A 20,114-nucleotide genomic window follows, 5' to 3' on the forward strand; every position below is an offset into this window, starting at 1 on the left:
AGGATTAAAAGATCCAGGCATAAGACTCCAGATGCTACCCCAGGGATGCTACCTCAGGGACAATTTTGATTGCATGTAGCATAGCTCTGTGTCTTAAGAACATGACATCCTGATAAATGGCAGTAAAGGTTTTATGACAGCTGTAATGAAAGTTGCTTACGAATTTAAAACCACAGAAAAGAATGGGTGAGTTGGCCCTTGATGATGGTAGATGCTACCTGTCTAACACACCAATGTTACCTCAATCAATTTCTAGGCTGATGGGAAAGGACTCCTAAGATTCTGGCAGCATCTGGAAGATATTTACAAATTGAATGTTTTGTTCCCTGAAGGTTGACATGAAAGAACGCAATTGTGCCTGTCAAAGCAGTGCTATTGGTGCTCTGGGACTCAGTTACAGGTTGCTGCCGGTCCAGAGACCTTAGCAAAATTACAGGGAACATGTCAAATAACACCTGGAGGAATGTTTCTGTTTTGATGTGTCAACCCTTCTATTTATTTAACAATGCTAGTAAAAAATGACAGAGGCTTGTAAATGCAAGTGCAGTGGGAAGTCTTTAGGAGCTGAATTTTCAAAGTTATTTTCATGCATAAAACTCAGGTATACGCGCACAAATGTCTATTGTAAAATTACCCGGGGTTCAGTGTGCATAAAAGTACACGCGTAACCTGATGTTTACATACTTTTACACACCCTAGAGAGAGGGGTTCATAGGTGGGGCTGGTATTTACATGCAGAATTTTGTAATTTAAAAAGTATGCACATAAGTTCACCTGCAAAAGTCATGCCCTTGATAAAGCAGGCCTAACTTTGTGTGGGTAAGTTTGGGCACTTACATGAGAATTTTCAAAATGAACGTAATTGCACAAGCTCACTTTGAAAACTCCGGGTAAAATCTACTGTTTTTATGTTATAACTTTATATTTATTATATTTTACAAAGCAAGATACACTTTGTACATGGGAAACACGTAGGAATCACATAAGCAAAATGTTCACATAGAAATGCAGTATGAAACATAAACATGTATGCAATTTCCTATTCCATCTCACAACAGCTACCAAGGAGGAAGCGAAAAACAGGAGACATTTTAGAAAGCTTTAAACAGTTGAGCATGAAAAGGAACTACAAAATCTACTCCTATTTATCATTTCTAAAGTGCTACTAGGCAGGCATACAGAGGTAGGTACTTAAAATTAGACAGCTAAATAAGATATCCGGATAAGGCTTATCAGGCTAACTTACAAGGGATATTCAGCAGCAGGGTAAGTTAATGAATATCCCTATAAAAGTCACTAGTTAGCCAGATATGTCTTATCCATTTAACTTTAGACCTGCTATTGAGCAGATCTAACTTATCCTGCACAACTTATTTGGATAAGTCCAAATATCACCACTTATCCAGTTAAGTTAACCAGATAAGTAACTCCTCCATGAAACACCTATTTGTTGCCACCTACCACTTGTCCAGTTAAGTGGCACTGAATATAAGTGTAAACTCAATGCAGTGCCAGATGCTGAAATATTTTGAAGCACATTTTATTCATTTCTCTTATTATGAAGTTTATTAGTAAAGTGATATATTACACGATAATTACAGCACATGACCCATACTGTACATGAAAACATTCAAAGATCTGCAATTGTAACATATTATGCTGAAAATGACCTCCTTTCTGGGCACTATACTTAATCAAAGTCAAGGAAATATATCAGGTTTTTTTGTTTTATTTTGCAAAACAAATCTCAGCGATCTCAAGATGGTAATTATTTATAGGACAATTTTGGTCAAATTTGTGAAGGAGTTTTTCATATTCAGTACAGCAAAAATATATTACATGCATGCAATATGCAATAGAGCCCCAAATTAATAGGTTCAATTTCTTTATATTTCTTTATTTGTTTTCATTTTTATTTGGGCGTTTAATGTTTCTTTTGATTCAGCTCATTTGCCAAACTGAATAAAGCATTAAGCAAGAAATAAATGTAAAAAAAAAAAGAACCGATAAAAACAAATTGAGCCTCATGTGGCCCTCACTGAACCTTCCTGGGCCTGGCATTGAGACCTAGGAATGGGTCAGACCATGCACTGAGGCCTAAGCTTTGGCCTGGGCTGGGACCCACCCCTCTGTAAAACTGCTGGAGCTGGGATGCTACCACCCCAGTCCCCACTTCCTTCCTTCCTTCCCAGAACCTGCTGTAAATGGACAGAAGCAAGACCCAGTCACTCTTGCCCAGGTCCCATTTGCTTTAATAATAGCGTATCTGCCTGGAGGATAGCACCAAAGTGACATCACTTCAGCACCGTCCTCCGATGTGGCTAGTGCCCATTTCGATGTGCAGCCATAGAAATATTTCAGCAGAATACAAAAATTGTGCTGGTCACATCAGTGGAAGGAGCTGAAATAATGTCAGTTCAATGCTATTCTTCTAATAGATGACGTAAATTCTTAAATTCCAGGATCCAGGCAGGAGTGACTGGGCTTTGCTTCTACCCATGTATAACAGGATCCAGAAAGGGGGAAAGTGTAAGGTGAGATGGATCTCCCCTGGACACAGCAACTTTAAGAGGGTGAGGAAATTGGCCCAGATCTTGGCCGTGATACAGGCCTGGGTGCCAGCCCTAGATCTCGGCATTAGGCCTAGCCTGAGTCCAGGCTTCAGTATGGCCCAGTGCTGAACCCTGTCACCCGGCCCAGGACATTTTGGCTGGGAAGACCAAGCCAAGGCTACCGGAATCCAATATATTTTTTATATGCCACAAATATGAAAACACCCCCCAAAATTTTGTTTTTTTCATAGGATACTATTTTCTGTTTGTTCCATTCAGGACAAACCAAAAGTAGTCTCATTCACTGCATTATTGGCATTTGTTAAAAATGAAAAAGTCACATACGGTATGTATACTTCCTGCACAAGGAACTAACGTATGACTACCCTGGACTTCCAATTATTCATTTACGGCTAAATTTTAAATCCCCTGCGTGCGGGGAAAACGGGGGTTACGCACGTGGTCAGGCCTTGCACGCACTGTGTGCATCTTCAAAGGGGCCTGGCCACACACATAACTCCCGTTATGTGCAGAAGTGCAGGGCCCATTAAAAGGAACAGTCGAGGGGGGAGGGCGGGGAAGGGCGGAGCTGGAGGCGGCCAGTACAACAGCCATTTGCTGCTGTACAGGGGGATCGCCTGCCGGCACGCTCAAGTTACACCAGCTCAGGAGCTGGCATAAGTTCTGAAATAAAGAAAAAAAAAAAATAGGTAGGCCGTGAAAAGGGATAGGGGAAGAGAGGGGAGAGAGATTGAATGGCACTTGTTCGTGTGATCGTGATTGGTTTAAAGTTACTGCCTCTGGTGTGATTGGACTGTGTGAGTCTCGCGATGGATCCCTTTTTCGCGCCTTTTTCAGGTTTAAATGCCTGTCTCTCATGAGGTTGTACGGGCTCCCTGTTGACCTTTGGAATGTATTTCTAAAGGTATGTTTCTTTACATTGGTATTAAATTGGTTAGGTAGCCTTTCCTTTGTAGTTCCACATCTGTATGTATTTCCTTTCAGATTTCTTTGATGTCTACGGTCCCTCCCGACGCAGCCACGGCGAGACACGGGTCCGTGTCGGGGGGACTTTTATAAGATGTCTGCTGTTTGAAAGTGGAGTTGCCGTGTGAAATTCTGTTGAATAAATGTACACTCTTTGAAGAATTCCTTGTGGAACTTTGATGTCTCCTTGCACTATCGTGTTCTCTACTACTTGCTTAAGTGCAGGTTTCTGCTTCTTGTGGTTTTGGATTAGATTTCTATTACCCTAATATTGACTGAGAAATGTAACATCAGGACATGCTATTGATATAAAATTCTGGGATGGAATAAACAACTGCTTCATGGAGCAATTGGTTCAGGAACCAATGACAAAGGGAGCTATTTTAGATCTAATTCATAGTGGAATGAAAGATTTGGTGAGAGAGGTAACAGTGGTGGGGCCACTTGGCAATAGTGATCATAACATGATCAAATTTGAACTAATGTCTGGAAGGGGGTACAATATAAAAATCTACAGCTCTAAAACTAAATTTTGAAAAGGAAACTTGATAAAATGAGGAAAATAGAAAAAACTGAAAGGTGCAGCTGCAAAGGTTAAAAGAGTACAACAGGCATAGACATTGTTTAAAAATACAATCTTAGAAGTGTAATCCAGATGTATTCCATGCATTAAGAAGGGTGGGAGGAAGGCAAAATGACTATTGGTATGGTTAAATGGTGAGGTGAAAGAGGCTATTTTAACCATAAAAATCATCCTTCAAAAATTGGAAGAAGGAGCCATCTGAAAAAAATAGGAAAAAGCATTAGAGATATGAATCGGAACCGGAATTGGTTCGGATTCCGGTTCACATGTGGGTTTTTTTCCATCGGGCCCGATCGCATTTTGTTTATCGGCTGTGCCCCAGCCGATAAACAAAAAAACCCACCCCGACCCTTTAAAAGTAACCCCTTAGCTTCCCCCACCCTCCCGACCCCCCCAAAACCTTTTTACAGGTACCTGGTGGTCCAGTGGGGGTCCCAGGAGCGATCTCCCGCTCCGGGCTGTCCTCCGGCTCCCGGGCCGTCAGCTGCCACTAATCAAAATGGCGCTGATGGCCCTTTGCCCTTACCATGTGACAGGGTATCCATGCCATTGGCCGGATCCTGCACATGGTAGGAGCACTGGATGGCGCCATCTTGTGCTCCTACCATGTGACAGGGGCTGACCAATGGCACCGGTAGCCCCTGTGACATAGTAAGGGCAAAGGCTATCGGCGCCATTTTTAATACTGGCAGCCGACAGTCCGAGTGCAGGAGGTCACTCCCGGACCCCCGCTGGACTTTTAGCAAGTCTTGTGGGGGTCAGGAGCGTCCCCTAAGTCTTGCCAAAAGCCCCTGGTGGTCCAGCGGGGGTCCGGGAGCGATCTCCTGCACTCGGGCCATCGGCTGCCAGTAATCAAAATGGCGTCGATAGCCTTTGCCCTTTCTATCTCACCATACCTGTGCCATTGGTCAGCCCCTGTCACATGGTAGGAGCACAAGATGGCGCCAGCCATCCAGTGCTCCTACCATGTGACAGGATCCGGCCAATGGCACGGATACCCTGTCACATGGTAAGGGCAAAGGGCCAGAAATGAGACGAATCTCTAGGAGGCAACGAGTACTCGACCAGCGAGGAGACCTGTTGCAAAGGCAAAACTAGGGAGTGGAGCCTGAGCTTAAATACTGTAGTTGAGTTGACATCATGATCCGGGGCTGCAGCTAGGTTCCCGTCGCAGTTCCTACTTAAGGATCAATGGTGCGCACACGCTCGCTTAGGGAAGAGCGCAGCGCAAGTAGCAGCGTCTCTCTGTGGGCCACATGGAGAGGCCCGACAAGAAGTGGTAGCAGGACCAAGAATGCCAGGGACTGTGGCAGGGCCAGAGGCATCAGGGGAGGGCCCGAGGATGGAGCTGACGGCCCACTGCTGCCAGCAAGGAGAAACCAGAAGCTAGAGTCACTGTAGAAAGGTGAGGGGGCCATGCCACGGGTCTGCCGCGGATGGCATGCGTAACACTAGTTGCAGAATTTTGCAAACATTTCAGTGCATGTAACTGTGATATAGGTAGATCGATGTATAGAGAATAATCAATTTTTGTAATAAGAAATGCTTGAAATATGGTTCTAAAATCCTCTAGTTCAACATGCAGTCACAAATGGCAAAGCTGATTCAACTTAAAATAACCTGTTGCTAAAGCTTTCTTAACTTGTGGAATAAACTTGAACTGGGAATTGAATTGACTCCTAAATTTCACACCTGCTCTGCATTTTACTTCCACACCTAAAATTGTCATCATGGTCACTTCAATGGGCCTGGCTTTGCATGAGATCCATAGGATTTCGGTCTTACCTAAATTTAACATCAAAGCATTTGCAGACATCCAATTATTAATTTGGGTAAGACGATGATCTATATTTTCCTGCACAGCAGAAAGCTTACCACTAACTGGGAAATATAGCTGAATATCATCAACATAATACACGAACTCTACTTTAAGGGAATCAAGAAGCACACACAAAGGTTGAACAAAATATTTAAAAGGGTTGCTGATAAACTGGAGTCCTGCAGGACTCCAGTTCATGCAAAATACCAATCTGAAAGCTGTCCATTGATCTTCACCTGATGATTACGATTAGTAAGACATGATGTGAACAACTGCAGTACTTTACCATCAATTCTTTTAACAAAGACTAAAAATGTCTCAGTACTATCTTTGGTTCTAAAAGAACATTGATTATCATGTAGTACATGATACATGTCTAAAATGTCAGTCAATTGTGAAAGCACTGCCTTTTCAATTAGTTTGCCCAATGATATCAGATTTGCTATCGGTCTATAACTTGCTGGCAATTCAACTGCCTGGCTTCCTTTCTTTTTTATTGGTCATACTTGTGATCTCTTCAAAAACTATCTGGCAGTAGGCCTTCCTCTAATGATCTGTTTAGCATATTGCCCACAATACTTAGGAATTTACTTTTTAAAACTGAAAACATCCAGAATAGACAGAGGTCAAGGGAACAATTCAAATTTTTTTATTATTTGATAAGTCTTCCCTTGGGCCTCCCAGAGACTGCTCTGGACCCTACTTTCAATCCCTGGATGACCTTGACTGTTCCCAGGGCTCACCACCTCGGAAGCTGACTCCAAGGAAAAGGGGTTATATTCAGATAGTCAGCTAGCTACATAAAAGTAATTGATCAATTGAGGTGAATAAGTAATAGGATTTATTTTAACAGCTGCCATTGTGCTTGTGAATTGTTTGCTATTTTTCATTTATTGTTTCCTAAATAGGCTCCAATGATGGGGACTTGGAAGAATATAGGAATATGTATTTTTCCTTTCTGTAAATATTTTCTTTTTGTTATTTATATCTTCAATTTCTTATCTTGGTTTTTATGTAATATGTTTGTTTAAACTCCAATAAAGAATTAATTTAAAAAAAATATATAATTAGTAAGGTAGAGCTCATTAGCGTTCAAAAGTAAGTCTCAGCTAAAGAGAGGTGAGACCAAGAGAAATTAATGATAATTGGATAAACACTGACCATTAAATATGCTTTTGTGACGATTCTTTTTCCTATTGCTGTGTCCCCAGTTGCCTGCGCATTTCCTGATGCAAAGTGTTAGGTTTAGCCCAGTGTAATTTTGGAATAAATTTGGCTAATTTTCTAACAATGAACAGGAGGGTCGCTGGTAAATAGTAGGTACATTCATAAAGGGAGGTGGGTTTAGAAATCAGAGCTCGTCTCCCTATGGGCCTCATTTTCTAAAGTAGCGCAGGCCTGCGATACTTTAGGGAATGAGGGGCCGAAACGGGGGGCGGGCCTGCGCTAGCCGGCAGCGATCGCACCATCGCGGTGCGATCGCTGCAGTTTTCGCACCCAATAGCGCCACCATAAAAGGTGTAGCTATTGGGCGCAAACTCGGACGCGAAAAGCGCCTTACCTTTTCGTCGTCCGCGGCATCTTAGGGGAGTCGGCCCCGGTGACGCCCCGACTCCTCCTCTTCCGGGGCCGACTCCGCCCCCATTTTGGTATCACATGCAATCCCTATGGAAAATGAGGCCCTCTAGTCCCTGTATATAGCCTATGTGCTCAGAAGTTTATTCTCAAATCAGCAGAAGGATTGTCAGGGTGGAACTCTGAATGATTAACTGTGTTAAGAAATTTAAACTTTTAAAAAGCGTTTTACTAAGATTTGAAATTTTGTCTTTTTTTATATAACATGGCTGCTTGAAATTTTAATATGTGGCAGCTTGAGATTTTAATATGTCTTTTATGTTTTTTATATTTGTATTTATTATGAATGTTTTTACTTTGTTCGTCGCTTAGGCCTTATTTGTGTTAAGCGATTAATAAATTTGATAAATGAATGAATGAATGAATGAATGAGTTGAGTAAGAGTTTGCACTTATGCATACAGTTTTACATTTTCAAAAATCTGCACATAATTTTTGCAGAGAAACATTTGTACATAAATTAGCAGATGTGTGTGGTGGTTTTGGTAGTGTAATTTTCAAATAGAAAGTATGAGCCTACTTTCCTACTTTTAAAAACTGGTGTATAATTCACATATGTGATTGGAAATTTATGTGGGCTGTTACAAAATGGCCTCACTAAAATTCAACTGTAAATTCTAATAATGACATTGTAGTTAGAGTAAAACATAAATCAGACATTTTATAGATGTCTTGAATTCAGGCTTTTATATAGTTCATGCTTAAAATCCAGTGAATGTGCTGTGTTTATAGGAAATATGTTTCTTGAAATGAGAGTCTATCCAGCTCCCAAAGCAACTTTCAATTAATTATGATATTCACTCTTCCATAAAACAAACATACGTCTAACAGCACGGTCTCTCTCTTTCCAGAGGAAATGTAATAATATGTTTGTTATTGTGGAAGATAAAGTGGTGTGGGTGCTGTGTTAATTCTCTGGGATATTTAGATAGATGAAACCTTTATACTGGACCTGATGAAACTGGGTATAGCCCTGGAACGTTCATCACAAAAATGTTAATGAAGAAATTTTCAAAGGGGTTACTTGCAGAAAATTAGCAGATACATGCATAAATGGCCTGCATTTATATGTATATTATTTTATAAAAATAAAAAATATGCACATAGGGGGTAATTTTCAAAAGGAGTTACATGCGTAAATATAGCTACTATTGTAGCAATTTTCAAACGCCATTTACTCACGTAAAGTGCATTTATGTGAGTAAATCCTATGGACCATTCAATGGCATATATTGTAGCAATTTTCAAAAGCCCACTTACTCGAGTAATGTGCATTTACATGCGTAAAACCCAGTTTTACGCATGTAAATGCTTTTTAAAATCAGACCCATATTTTTTGTTTTTTGCATGCACATTTACTGACACAAAAAGGAGTAGTCCAGGGGAATTTCAGTGTGGAGCCAAGAGGTACACCTGGAAGCTGATATTTTATAAGGGATTTATGCAAATATATTAGCCAACTTGTTTGAGCAGTTTTACACCTAAAAATTGATTTGGGCAGGTGAAATCAAACTTGTCTGTTTTCTTCTATTTTTGGATGGCAGATCTATATGAACTGGGGGGAGTTCAGAGTGAAATACTAAGGGGTCTAGGTTATCTGGAGATGGACTGGGTGAACTGGTGAAAGTATTGGAAAGCTGGTGATTTCAAGTATGCATGCATATTTTAAAATATACCTACCTCTGTGTATAAATCAGGGCTTTATGCATTTATGTTCACATGTAAAATATACGCATGTATATTTATAAAATAGGTAGAGAAACTAAGCGCTTTCATTGCATTTGACCATACTTTCAGAGCTGAACTATGCTGTATTTTATAAAGCATGCAGCAATCTGCTGCACAGTTTAGAAAATAATAGGATAAATAAATATGTGCATCCATTTACACACACAAATCCAGTAATGCTAATAGGTTTGAAAGTTATCTTCCCTGAGGGCAATTTTCAAATTGTGTACAGAAGTGTAAAGTCTGTGTGTATTTTTTACTTTATGTCAATTTTTAAAATTGGGTCAGATAAAGTATGCTGCCAGACCTGAACCTGTTATTAGTACGGGTACTGTTTCTAGTGAAATTAAGTGCACATGCATGTGTGTAGAACGTAACCAGGCGCAAACAAAAGTACACCGGATTTCAATAGATATGCGTATAGCCGCGCGTACCTGTTAAAATCCGGGGTCAGCGCGCAGCCTGCCTCCGTTCCCTCCACCCCCCCCCCCCCTGCACCTTCCCCTCCCTTCCCCTACCTAACCCACCCCCTCCCGGCCCTATCTAAACCCCCTACCTTTGTTGCACAAGTTACGCCTGCCCAAGGCAGGCGTTACTTGCTGGTCCAGAGGCTGCTGCCACGCCCCCGGAATGCCCCGATGACTCGCCGGCTGTGACACATCCCCGACACGCCCCCTTTGACGCGCCGACTGCAACACACCCCCCGACACGCCCTCCCCCAGGAAAGCCCCGAGACATACGTGCGTCCCGGGGCTTTGCACGCGCCGGCAGCCTATGCAAGATAGGCTCGGCGCACGCAGAGGGGGGTTTGGGGTAAGTTTTCGGGGCTTACGCGCATAACCTACGCACGTAACCCTTTGAAAATCTACCCCATTATCTCCATCATTCTCATGTTGTTTCATGTTGAATCATGAACACATCACTCATCACTGATGGCCTTTTTGGTTCAGTTGATCCATTGTTAGATTGTTCATTGCCATTGTCCTGAGGATGCTAGAATAGAAGGTACAGAGAGATGAGGAAAAGGAGGTAGTTTCAGGGCTAGTGATAGCAAATTTATACAAATGAGGTAATGATCAGGTGGTCAAGTTCCGCCTTCCCCCAGTCCTCAAGTGTCAGGTTCTGGTCTGTGGAAAAGTGGACAAACCAGGGGATCAGGACCTATGGCCCATGCCACGTATCTGTGAAGTTTTGCACAGACTTTTCACATAATTGTTTGTGGTGACATTTCTTTGATATTTTTGGTTTTTCACAGAATTTCCCACAGGAATTTCTCAGATGTTTAAATCTGAAAAGTTTGCACATCCATAAATTCCAAATGCGTACATTTACAAAGTTTCAGAGCTGTTCTGCAAAATGTGACAAGCAGTCTGATCATTGCATAGCCATGTTACACCCAAGTATGAGCTCTGAAGCATGTATTACTGGTTTAATCTACAAGCCAGAGAATGCAGTTTTTAATAGAACAAACTATAATTATCCCACAGTTCAAACAGAGAGGTGTTAAAGAGGTCCACAACCATGTAAGAATAAAACGTGTCACGGGAACATGTAGCCTAAGCCTTTTGCAGTGTACTAAGAGTAAAGTAGATAAAGAAATATAACTTACTGACTCCCAGAACAAAGATGGAAAAGACGCCAATCACCTGCCAGAGTCGTAGACCCCAGAACACTACAGTCTCTGATGTGACGGGATCTGGTTTCTTTTTGGGGGGCTCTGTGGTTGCCTACAAAATGGAAAAGCAAAACAGATAAAAAAGGATGCACCAGTATTAACTGATAACCGTACGCTTGCTTTTGGTCCTTGCAACATAGGTACGTCTTGAAAATGGTACAGTACAAAGAATCTGTACAGAGTGAACTTCCTGTTTATAGCCAACACTCTTCCTCTTTCCAGCAGGTGAAGAGTAGATTATGCAATAAAAGGTTAGAAAATTCTGTGCTACAGTTTTCAAAATTATGCAATTTTTCTATGACACATATGCATATCTTTGCATGTAAACTTTGTAGCCCGCTGCTTACTTTTTTTCTCCTTTCCATTCTTTCTCTTCATTCTCCCTTCTCCCTCCCTCTTTCCCCCCTCCTTCCTATCCATTTATTTTTGGAGAGAGGTGGGAGTTGGGGTGTGCAGCCTAAAATAAATTGTTTTGTTTTGGGATTCCCCCCCCCCCATGGGTATTCTTTTGTTTAATGTTCATTTCATTTCTGTTTCTTTGCAGAAACAAAACAGTTTTAAAAATCCCAAAAACAACAACAATAAAAAATGAAATGGGGCTTCCCAGACCCTCCTGTGCCACCTAACCTTCCCTCGAAATGTCCTGGGGCCGGAAACCACCTTGGCCCCCCTCTTATCCCATCTGCTGGGGTCCAGAGGGCAAGGAGGGATGCCCACTCACCTCTCACCATAAGGTCAATTGAATGGCAATGGCATCGGTCCACCCTGAAATTGGTGCCATAGTGTAATCTCAAAATGGCACCAGCAGTACAAATATATGGGAATACAAGAAAATGGCACTGGCTGGCTCTGAGAAGGCACCATTTGGCTGTTACCTTATACCACTGGGCTGGCCGGTGCCATTTTGAAATCACACTATGGCGCCACTCTAAGGGTGGCCGGCATCATTGTCATGCAGACGGCCTCAGGGCAGGAGGTGAGTGGATGTCCCTCCTCCCCCTCTGGACCTCAATGGATGGAGTAAGTCGGGACCAGGCTGGTTTCCAGTCCCCAGTACCTTTTGGGTGGGATGGAGGGGGAATTGGAGATCCTGGTTGGTAGGCCCCAGGGAGGGCTTCAAGTTGGCCATGGGGAAGGGCCAGGATAGGCTCCAGGAGGCCTCAGGGAAGTCTCTGGTCTTCCCCAGAAGGCCTCTTATTTTTTCTAAGTTTTCAAAATAAAACAGAAGTAAGCCAACAAAATGTAATTGGGTTTTATTTCATTTAGTTTTTGAAAACTTCAGGAATTGAATGCACATCCCAAGTGAGCATGGGAGTTGCAAGAAACAACAGTTTCTATCTGATTTTTTTTTTTTTTTAGGGAGGGTAATTGTATTTAGAGCTAAAGTGTGCGTGTAGAGTAAACACTGATTTACCCCAAAATTTCAAAGCAGTCTTCGTGTATAAGTCCGCTTTGAAAATTTAGAGCATACATGCAAAAAACAGTGTGATACATGCCCACATTTATACCTTTTCATTAGCAAATGTAAATGTGTGCAGGTAGATTCACTTGGGTACTTTTGGAAACTGAAAGAATATGCTTGAATACTATCCCTGCCTCAGCTCCGCCCCCGGGGTGCCTCTACGCTGTGCGATTAAAAGTACTCATTTTCCCCGCTCAGATTCGTAGGAAAAATTTCCTTCGATATAGGGAGAAAGTATTGGAAAAAGGAGGATCTTTCAAATTGTTGTATCCTTGTAAATGCAGTATAAGACTGAATGGTCGTAACTATGCATTTTTTGATCCAGTTGATCTCAAAAACCTTCTTGAAAACTAATGACCGGTATAGAAATGGGGGTCTAGACAATGCTTGTTTTAATGATTATATCGTTCAATCATACCAGATTTCACTTCTGATTTCCTTATGTAATAATAATAATTGATGATAGGAAGATGACTGTTTTATTATAGTCAGTCCTGGAAATTTGTGTTAATTTGTTGTTGTAATTATTTTGAAACAATAAAAAAAAAAAAAAAGTACTCGTGGAATGACTTCCACATGTACTTTTGCATCTAGAACCACCTGAGCAATTTTCAACAGCCTATTTATCTGCAGAAAACTGCCTTTATGAGGATAACTTTCAAAAAAACTCTGCGTGACCCCATAGGAGTGCATATATGGCTGTACAGAGATCTAGTACAGTATTTTATAAACTGTGCATATCAGGTATTCACAGATTATAAAATATGCATATATTTACACTCCAACATATGTGCGTATGCTTGGTTATGCACAAATATCTGCAATTTAATGAAAGAACACTCTTTTTCTATGTATTTTAGAAACATTAATGCATATATTTATGCACAAAAAACATAGAACTTGCTCAAGTAAAATCCGGATTTATACACAGACATCTCCTTATTTTAAAGCATGCTTGTATGCTTGAAATCACCAGCTCACCAATGCCTACAGCAGTTCACTCAGTCCGTCTCCAGTTTAAGACTTTCCTAGTACTTCTCCCACTTCACTTAGACCTCCCACCCAACCATAGCAGACAACAGATGAGTCTGCTATCATTTGTGCTAGATAATTAACAGGTGTAAAATTGTGTGAATTAGGCCTAGATTTTCTAACCTACCGCGGCGTCGTGAATCGCATGGTACAGGGGGGCGGTGGGTGAAGCGGGGGGCAGGCCTGCTAAAGCTGGCAGCGATTGTACCTCTGCGGTGCAATCGCTGCCGGCTTTCACACCCAATAGCGCCATCATAAAAGGTGGTGCTATTGAGCGCGAAATAGGCAGCGAAAAGGCTCCTTACCTTTTCGCCGTCCACGCTGTCTTCGCAGCGTCCTCCCCGACTCCTCCTGTTCCGGTCTTGACGCCGCCCCTTTTTAGTGATCGCACGCGAAAAGGGACTTTTCGCGTGCGATCGCTTTGAAAAATGACCCCCTAAGTTGTTTGATGTATTCATGTAAAACTCTTAAAAATTAGCAACTGACAATCATTCCTCTTGGCCCTGCCCCAGAACACCTCTAGACCTCCCCTTTTAAGCACAAGTAAATGTACACGTGAAATCGAAAATATATGCATTATTTTATGTTATAGCGTGTATGCAAGTACAAGCTACTTACATGCATATATGCTAATTTTATGCACATAACTCCTATGCAAATTCACCCATTGCATATAAATATTTTGAAAACTTCTGCCTTTAGTTTCTATCTCAATTTGATCTTATTGCCATTAGGCTATAGTGACTTGCTCCTTCGTTCACAACTACCTATGGGTTTTTCTACATTTTTAAATCACATGCCAACACATTTAACACAGTTCTTGCAGTGGCAATTATAGGGCAGGGGCCAGGGGCCATGATCCTGAAGCAATGCATCCGGCCTAAGTCCGGAGTTCTGAAATCAAAAGGCATAAGACCAGCCACTAGGCAGCGCCATCACGAAAGGATTGGGACCCCCACCTCAAACCACAGGGACTGTGAATGCTCGCTCTCGGCAGTACCCAGGCAGCCTGGGCAGGAAATTTACTTGCTGTTTCCTGATTTGACTGGATAAAATGTGAGCAAGGAGAGAAGAAGTATATTGACTGCTCTAAAGGCTGAATTTCCCAGATGTGTTAATATTTTTACTGGGGAAATCACTCTATGGGCCTCATTTTCCAACGCTAGCGCACACATGCACTAGCAGCACAGGCTTGCGTTATCAGCGCTAGCGTGCGCTAGCAATATGGAGGCGGAGTCGGCCCCGGAAGAGGAGGAGTCGGGGCGTAACCGGGGCCGACTCTGCAAAGAAGGCGCGGACGGCGAAAAGGTAAGGAGCCTTTTCGCGTCCTATTTCGCGCCCAATAGCACTACCTTTCACGGTGGCGCTATTGGGTGCGAAACTGGCAGCGATCGCACCACGGCGGTGCGATTGCTGATGGCTAGCACAGGACCGCCCTCCCGTTTCGACCCCCGCTCCCCGTTAGTGCAATTTTCTAAAGTATCGCAGGCCTGCAATACTTTAGAAAATGAGGCCCTATGTTTGGATACCAAGGATCAGTTAAACAGGGGCACTCTATATAAGTTGATATTGTTTTTCTTTCTTTATACTGTTTAACTTTTGATTAGCAAAAAAAAAAAAAATAGCTATATAAAAACTACTAAAGTATTTTTTCATAAACAGGGTAATATTCAAAGGAAAATGTAATTGTAACATATTATCATAGCAATTTCCAAAAGCCTATTTACTCACGCTAAACGTAGTTATCGCTGATGAAACCTAATGACAATTCAATAGCATATTTTGTAGCAATTTTCAAGTTTTTTTAGTCACTCATTTAGGGCATACTTTTTTCTAACAATTTTAGTAATTTGTACATTTTTTTGAGTGTGGAGATTGTGCTAAATGTTCCTTTTATTCAGACAGGATGGCTTCCTGAATAAAACATGTCCTCTCAGGCAGCCGATGTGATGAAACGCAGTTTGCATCTGGAGTTACTGAAAGCCAGAGGAGCCGCACATGTATACTTAAACATTTTCCCTGCAGAGAGAAAATTAACAGATAGAACAATATTTGAAAAGATATGAGATACTGCTTGGATGTGGTTCGGAATGCTCTCAGATTACTAGTTAAGAGGAAGCTTGCAAAACTGATTATCATATAGTAATGTGATATAATTTATAGACATGAAACTTTTAAAGTGGGGGACTTGACCACAATAATATGCAAGGTATGAAAATCGGTAAGTTAAAAAGATGATGACAACCTAACCGTAAACTTATTTTGAGTGAAGGTATGATCACAGGTGTTGATCTCTCCTTACTTTTTATAAAATAGTTCTGTTTAGGAAAAAAGTATTTTAGTTTAATTTATATATATATATATGTGTATATATATATATATATATATGTGTATATATATATATATATATATATATATATATATATATATATAATTTTTTTTTGGCCAATCAAAATTATACAGTTTAAAAATAGTTAAAAATGATAACAACTTATATAGAATTACACTGTTTGGCCATTACTATTTCCAGGACTGGTGCATCTAGGATCCACTTGAAAATAAAGTATCCGTCTTAGGGCCTCATTTCCTAAGCATTTTTCCCATAGGCACAGAATGGGAGAAAAGCCTTAGTAAATCAGGTCCTTAATGTAACTTTCCTGATCAATAAATATAGTTACTTTAATAAAGGACTGCTCCAGCATTCTGCACAAGCTTCATGCTTACAATCAGTCATCAGAGACACACATTTCTAAAACAAATAAGTTACCCCATATAATCCCTGACCATGGTATCATAACTGTATCACCACAAGGAAAATTTTTTTAAAAAACCAAAATATTGTGAATACATAGATTCTCAAAAAATAAAATACCATGCAGCTCTGCTCCCAAAATATATGCATATGTTTCAGTAAACATGAATATTTCCAATGTAAGAAAATGTATACTTCCTCCGCTTGTTTTATATCTATAAGCATGTAAATTTTAGGTTGTGTAAAAATATATACCATGTCCATCTAATTTCCACGATTTATACATGGATGCTGTTATTTTATGAAGTATGTGCAGATACCATTTTGAAAACAAACTTGAAATCAATAGTTTGCTGATACCACCGTCAGTTCATCCAGTCTGTCTCCATTTCTTCTAGATCTTCCATCACTTCAGTGTGAACCCTCATCAGTTCACCCAAACCTTCTACCCAAAAATGGCAGCCAACAGACAAATCTGATTTTAGGTGTAAAAGCATACAAATAAGTTTGGTAATGTATACGTGTATATTTCTTACAAAATAGCAACTACCATGTGTACATCTGAATCCTACCCTAGAATGCCCCTAGCCCACCCCAGAATGTCCATAGCGCACCCTAGAATGCCCATAGCCTGCCTGGTAACGTGAATATGTGAAAAGGAGCTGAACCACCTCCAAACAAGGGTTGAGAAACCACAATCGGAGGTGTGCTCCAAATTTCGATCCCAGGGAATTGGCTTAGTGACAAAGAGTGGAGGCTGGGGAGTGGACCAGCAACAACAATAAAAGTGTGGGACAGCCTGCCCACCATACTCTTTTTTTGGTAGTTTTTAATTGAAGAGTTCACCTCCAGGTCATTTCAGCATCTGTCCTTTGTTCTGAGCCACTGCACATTCCTGTGCTTGGGCCCTTGGTTCCCTTGTATGCTGTTCCCTTCGATTATGGGGTACTGGCCTACTATTGCTGACAGTGGCCCCCACTCTCACCTGAGCACATACCAACATTCCATCCTCTCCCTTTTCCTAATATAATGGAATTTGTTGAAGTACACTGCCTACTTGCTATTTGGACATTTCAAATTAATTTATTTAGTGATACCGTAACTGTACCCTTACTCACAGTACCACTCACTGAATGGAGAACTGTCTGTCACACACACATACATAGACATGTATACATCTATACATGTATACACATAAAAAAAACTTTAAACACTAACAGACATAAAAGACTGGCAGCTTGGTAAAACACTTTTCTTCAGTCTCTGAGTATGCAGACTCACTGGTGTGTAGTCAAAAAGAGTAAAAAAAAAAAAATCACAAGTACTGCTCCAATTGCAATTTCCACACAGTCTCCCATCTTGACCTTCCCCCAGTGAAGAGAAAAATCAAAATCAGCAATAGTGCACTGCTTCTCTTTCTGGCACAGTAAGTATCTAAGATCACTGCAACACAGAGAAGAACAGAAGCAGCACCTTACTAGTGCCAAATTCAAAAGCTTCTAAGCTTTTTTTAAAACCTGAGTATTATGACCGTCGGTCGTAGATGGCTGCGATCACTATTACTTATTCCGTGTGTGGCTGCCCTCTCTCCTTTGGGAAGACTCGCAGCTGTGGCTAGCCGCTTCCGACATTCATCGCTCCATTCCAGGACTCCCCAGAGCGGCGAGGACGCTGCCAACCGCCATGCCTCTCCCGGGCCTTCCTAGGCGCATACACGCACTCCATTGCCCTCCTTTAAAGACGCCAAGGGAAGAAACCTCAGGGCGTCTCACCTTGATGACATCACTAGCCCTGGACTCTTAAGCACCATCGGGGCCTGGCCCTAATCGACTAGGCAACGAGTTTCCTCCTTTCTGAATCCTACTGATCTCTGTAAAGACACTGGTTCCTGATTCCTGCTCCCTGGCATGAGACACTTTCGGGTACCCGCTCCTCGGAGGCCCTGCTCTTGTCTCTGGCTATCCGCTCCTTGGAGGACCCTGCACCTCGGACACTGTCTGCCATCTTCCCTGCTCCTCAGGGTTGCTCCAGGAACTACTCTACCCGTAATACTCTATTTCGGTGTACCCCGCTCTGCGGACCATTGCCGTATGACTCTACTTCGTGGAGACCAACATAGGTGTAAACCACCCTGTGGGCCATTGCCTTCGCTTGTGACTGCTGCGCTCCTTGGGGTAGCGTGTTGTGAACTTGGGACTGAGACCCATTTCTCAGGACAACGCCTTGTATTTTACTGTTACTACGTTCCGCCTCCCGCTCCTTGGGGTAGCGTCCAACCTATCTCTGAGACTGTACTGCACTCCCCCGCTCCTCGGAGAAGTGTCCTCTTGCACTGCCAGAGACCCCTGGGCTTCCCCACTTCTTGGGTAAGCCTATATCATACCACCCGTGCTGACTTCTTCTCCATTAACTTATCCAAACCTTTTTTAAACCCAACTACACTAACTGCACTAACCACATCCTCTGGCAACAAATTCCAGAGCTTAAGAACATAAGAACATGCCATACTGGGTCAGACCAAGGGTCCATCAAGCCCAGCATCTTGTCTCCAACAGTGGCCAATCCAGGCCATAAGAACCTGGCAAGTTCCCAAAAACTAAGTCTATCCCATGTTACTGTTGCTAGTAATAGCAGTGTCTATTTTCTAAGTCAACTTAATTAATAGCAGGTAATTGACTTCTCCTCCAAGAACTTATCCAATCCTTTTTTAAACCCAACTACACTAACCATATCCCCTGGCAATAAATTCCAGATTTTTATTTTGGGTTGAGTGAAAAAGAACTTTCTCCGATTAGTTTTAAATGTGCCACATGCTAACTTCATGGAGTGCCCCCTAGTCCTTCTTTTATCTGAAAGAGTAAATAACCAATTCACATTTACCCGTTCTAGACCTCTCATGATTTTAATCACCTCTATCATATCCCCCCTCAGCCGTCTATTCTCCAAGCTGAAAAGTACTAACCTCTTTATAGTCTTTCCCCATAGGGGAGCTGTTCCATTCCCTTTATCATTTTGGTCGCCCTTCTCTGTACCTTCTCCATCGCAACTATAACTTTTTTGAGATGCGGCGAACAGAATTGTACACAGTACTCAAGGTGCAATTTCACCATGGAGCGATACAGAGGCATTCACCATTCCCGTCCTAATAATTCCTAATATTCTATTTGCTTTTTTGACTGATGCAGCACATCGAGCTGACAATTTCAATGTATTATCCACTACAATGCCTAGATCTTTTTCCTGGGTAGTAGCACAAAATATGGAACTCAACATTGTTTCATTACAGCATGGATTATTTGTCCCTATAAGCATCACCTTGCACTTGTCCACATTAAATTTCATCTTCCATTTGGATGCCCAATCTTCCAGATTCACAAGGTCCTCTTGCAATTTATCACAATCTGCTTGTGATTTAACTACTCTGAATAATTTTGTATCATCTGCAAATATGATTACCTCACTCATTGTATTCCTTTCCAGAACATTTATAAATATATTGAAAAACACTGGTCCAACTACAGATTTCCAAGGCACTCCACTGTTTACCCTTTTCCACTGAGAAAACTGACCATTTAATCCTACTCTCTTTTTCCTGTCTTTCAACCAGACTTTCTAACCAACAAAAGGACACTGCCTCCTCTCCCATGACTTTTTAGTTTCCTTGGAAGCCTCTCAGGAAGGACTTTATCAAATTCCTTCTGAAAATCCAAACACACTACATCTATTGGCTCACCTTTATTCACATGTTTATTAACCCCTTCAAAAAATGAAGCAGATTTGTAAGGCAAGACTTGCTTTGGGCAAATCTATGCTGACTGTGTTCCATTAAACCATGTCTTTCTATATGCTCTGTGATTTGGATCTTTAGAAAAGTTTCAACTATTTTTCCC

At 41.6% G+C, this 20,114-nt stretch overlaps 1 protein-coding gene across 1 annotated transcript in view; it reads right to left on the reverse strand.

Moving 5' to 3' along the window:
• Positions 1 to 18,308, reverse strand: part of TMIE (transmembrane inner ear) — a 176,079-nt gene extending 157,771 nt beyond the window's left edge. The window contains exons 1-3 of the mRNA XM_029587021.1: positions 18,268 to 18,308; positions 17,550 to 17,667; positions 10,913 to 11,030 (exon numbers count right to left, since the gene is read on the reverse strand). Coding sequence (XP_029442881.1) covers positions 10,913 to 11,030; positions 17,550 to 17,667; positions 18,268 to 18,308 — 277 coding nt within the window. The remainder of the gene's footprint in view (positions 1 to 10,912; positions 11,031 to 17,549; positions 17,668 to 18,267) is intronic.
• Positions 18,309 to 20,114: the final 1,806 nt, after the last annotated feature.

Source organism: Rhinatrema bivittatum, chromosome 2 (assembly GCF_901001135.1).
Source record: "Rhinatrema bivittatum chromosome 2, aRhiBiv1.1, whole genome shotgun sequence".
Lineage (NCBI taxonomy): Eukaryota > Metazoa > Chordata > Amphibia > Gymnophiona > Rhinatrematidae > Rhinatrema > Rhinatrema bivittatum.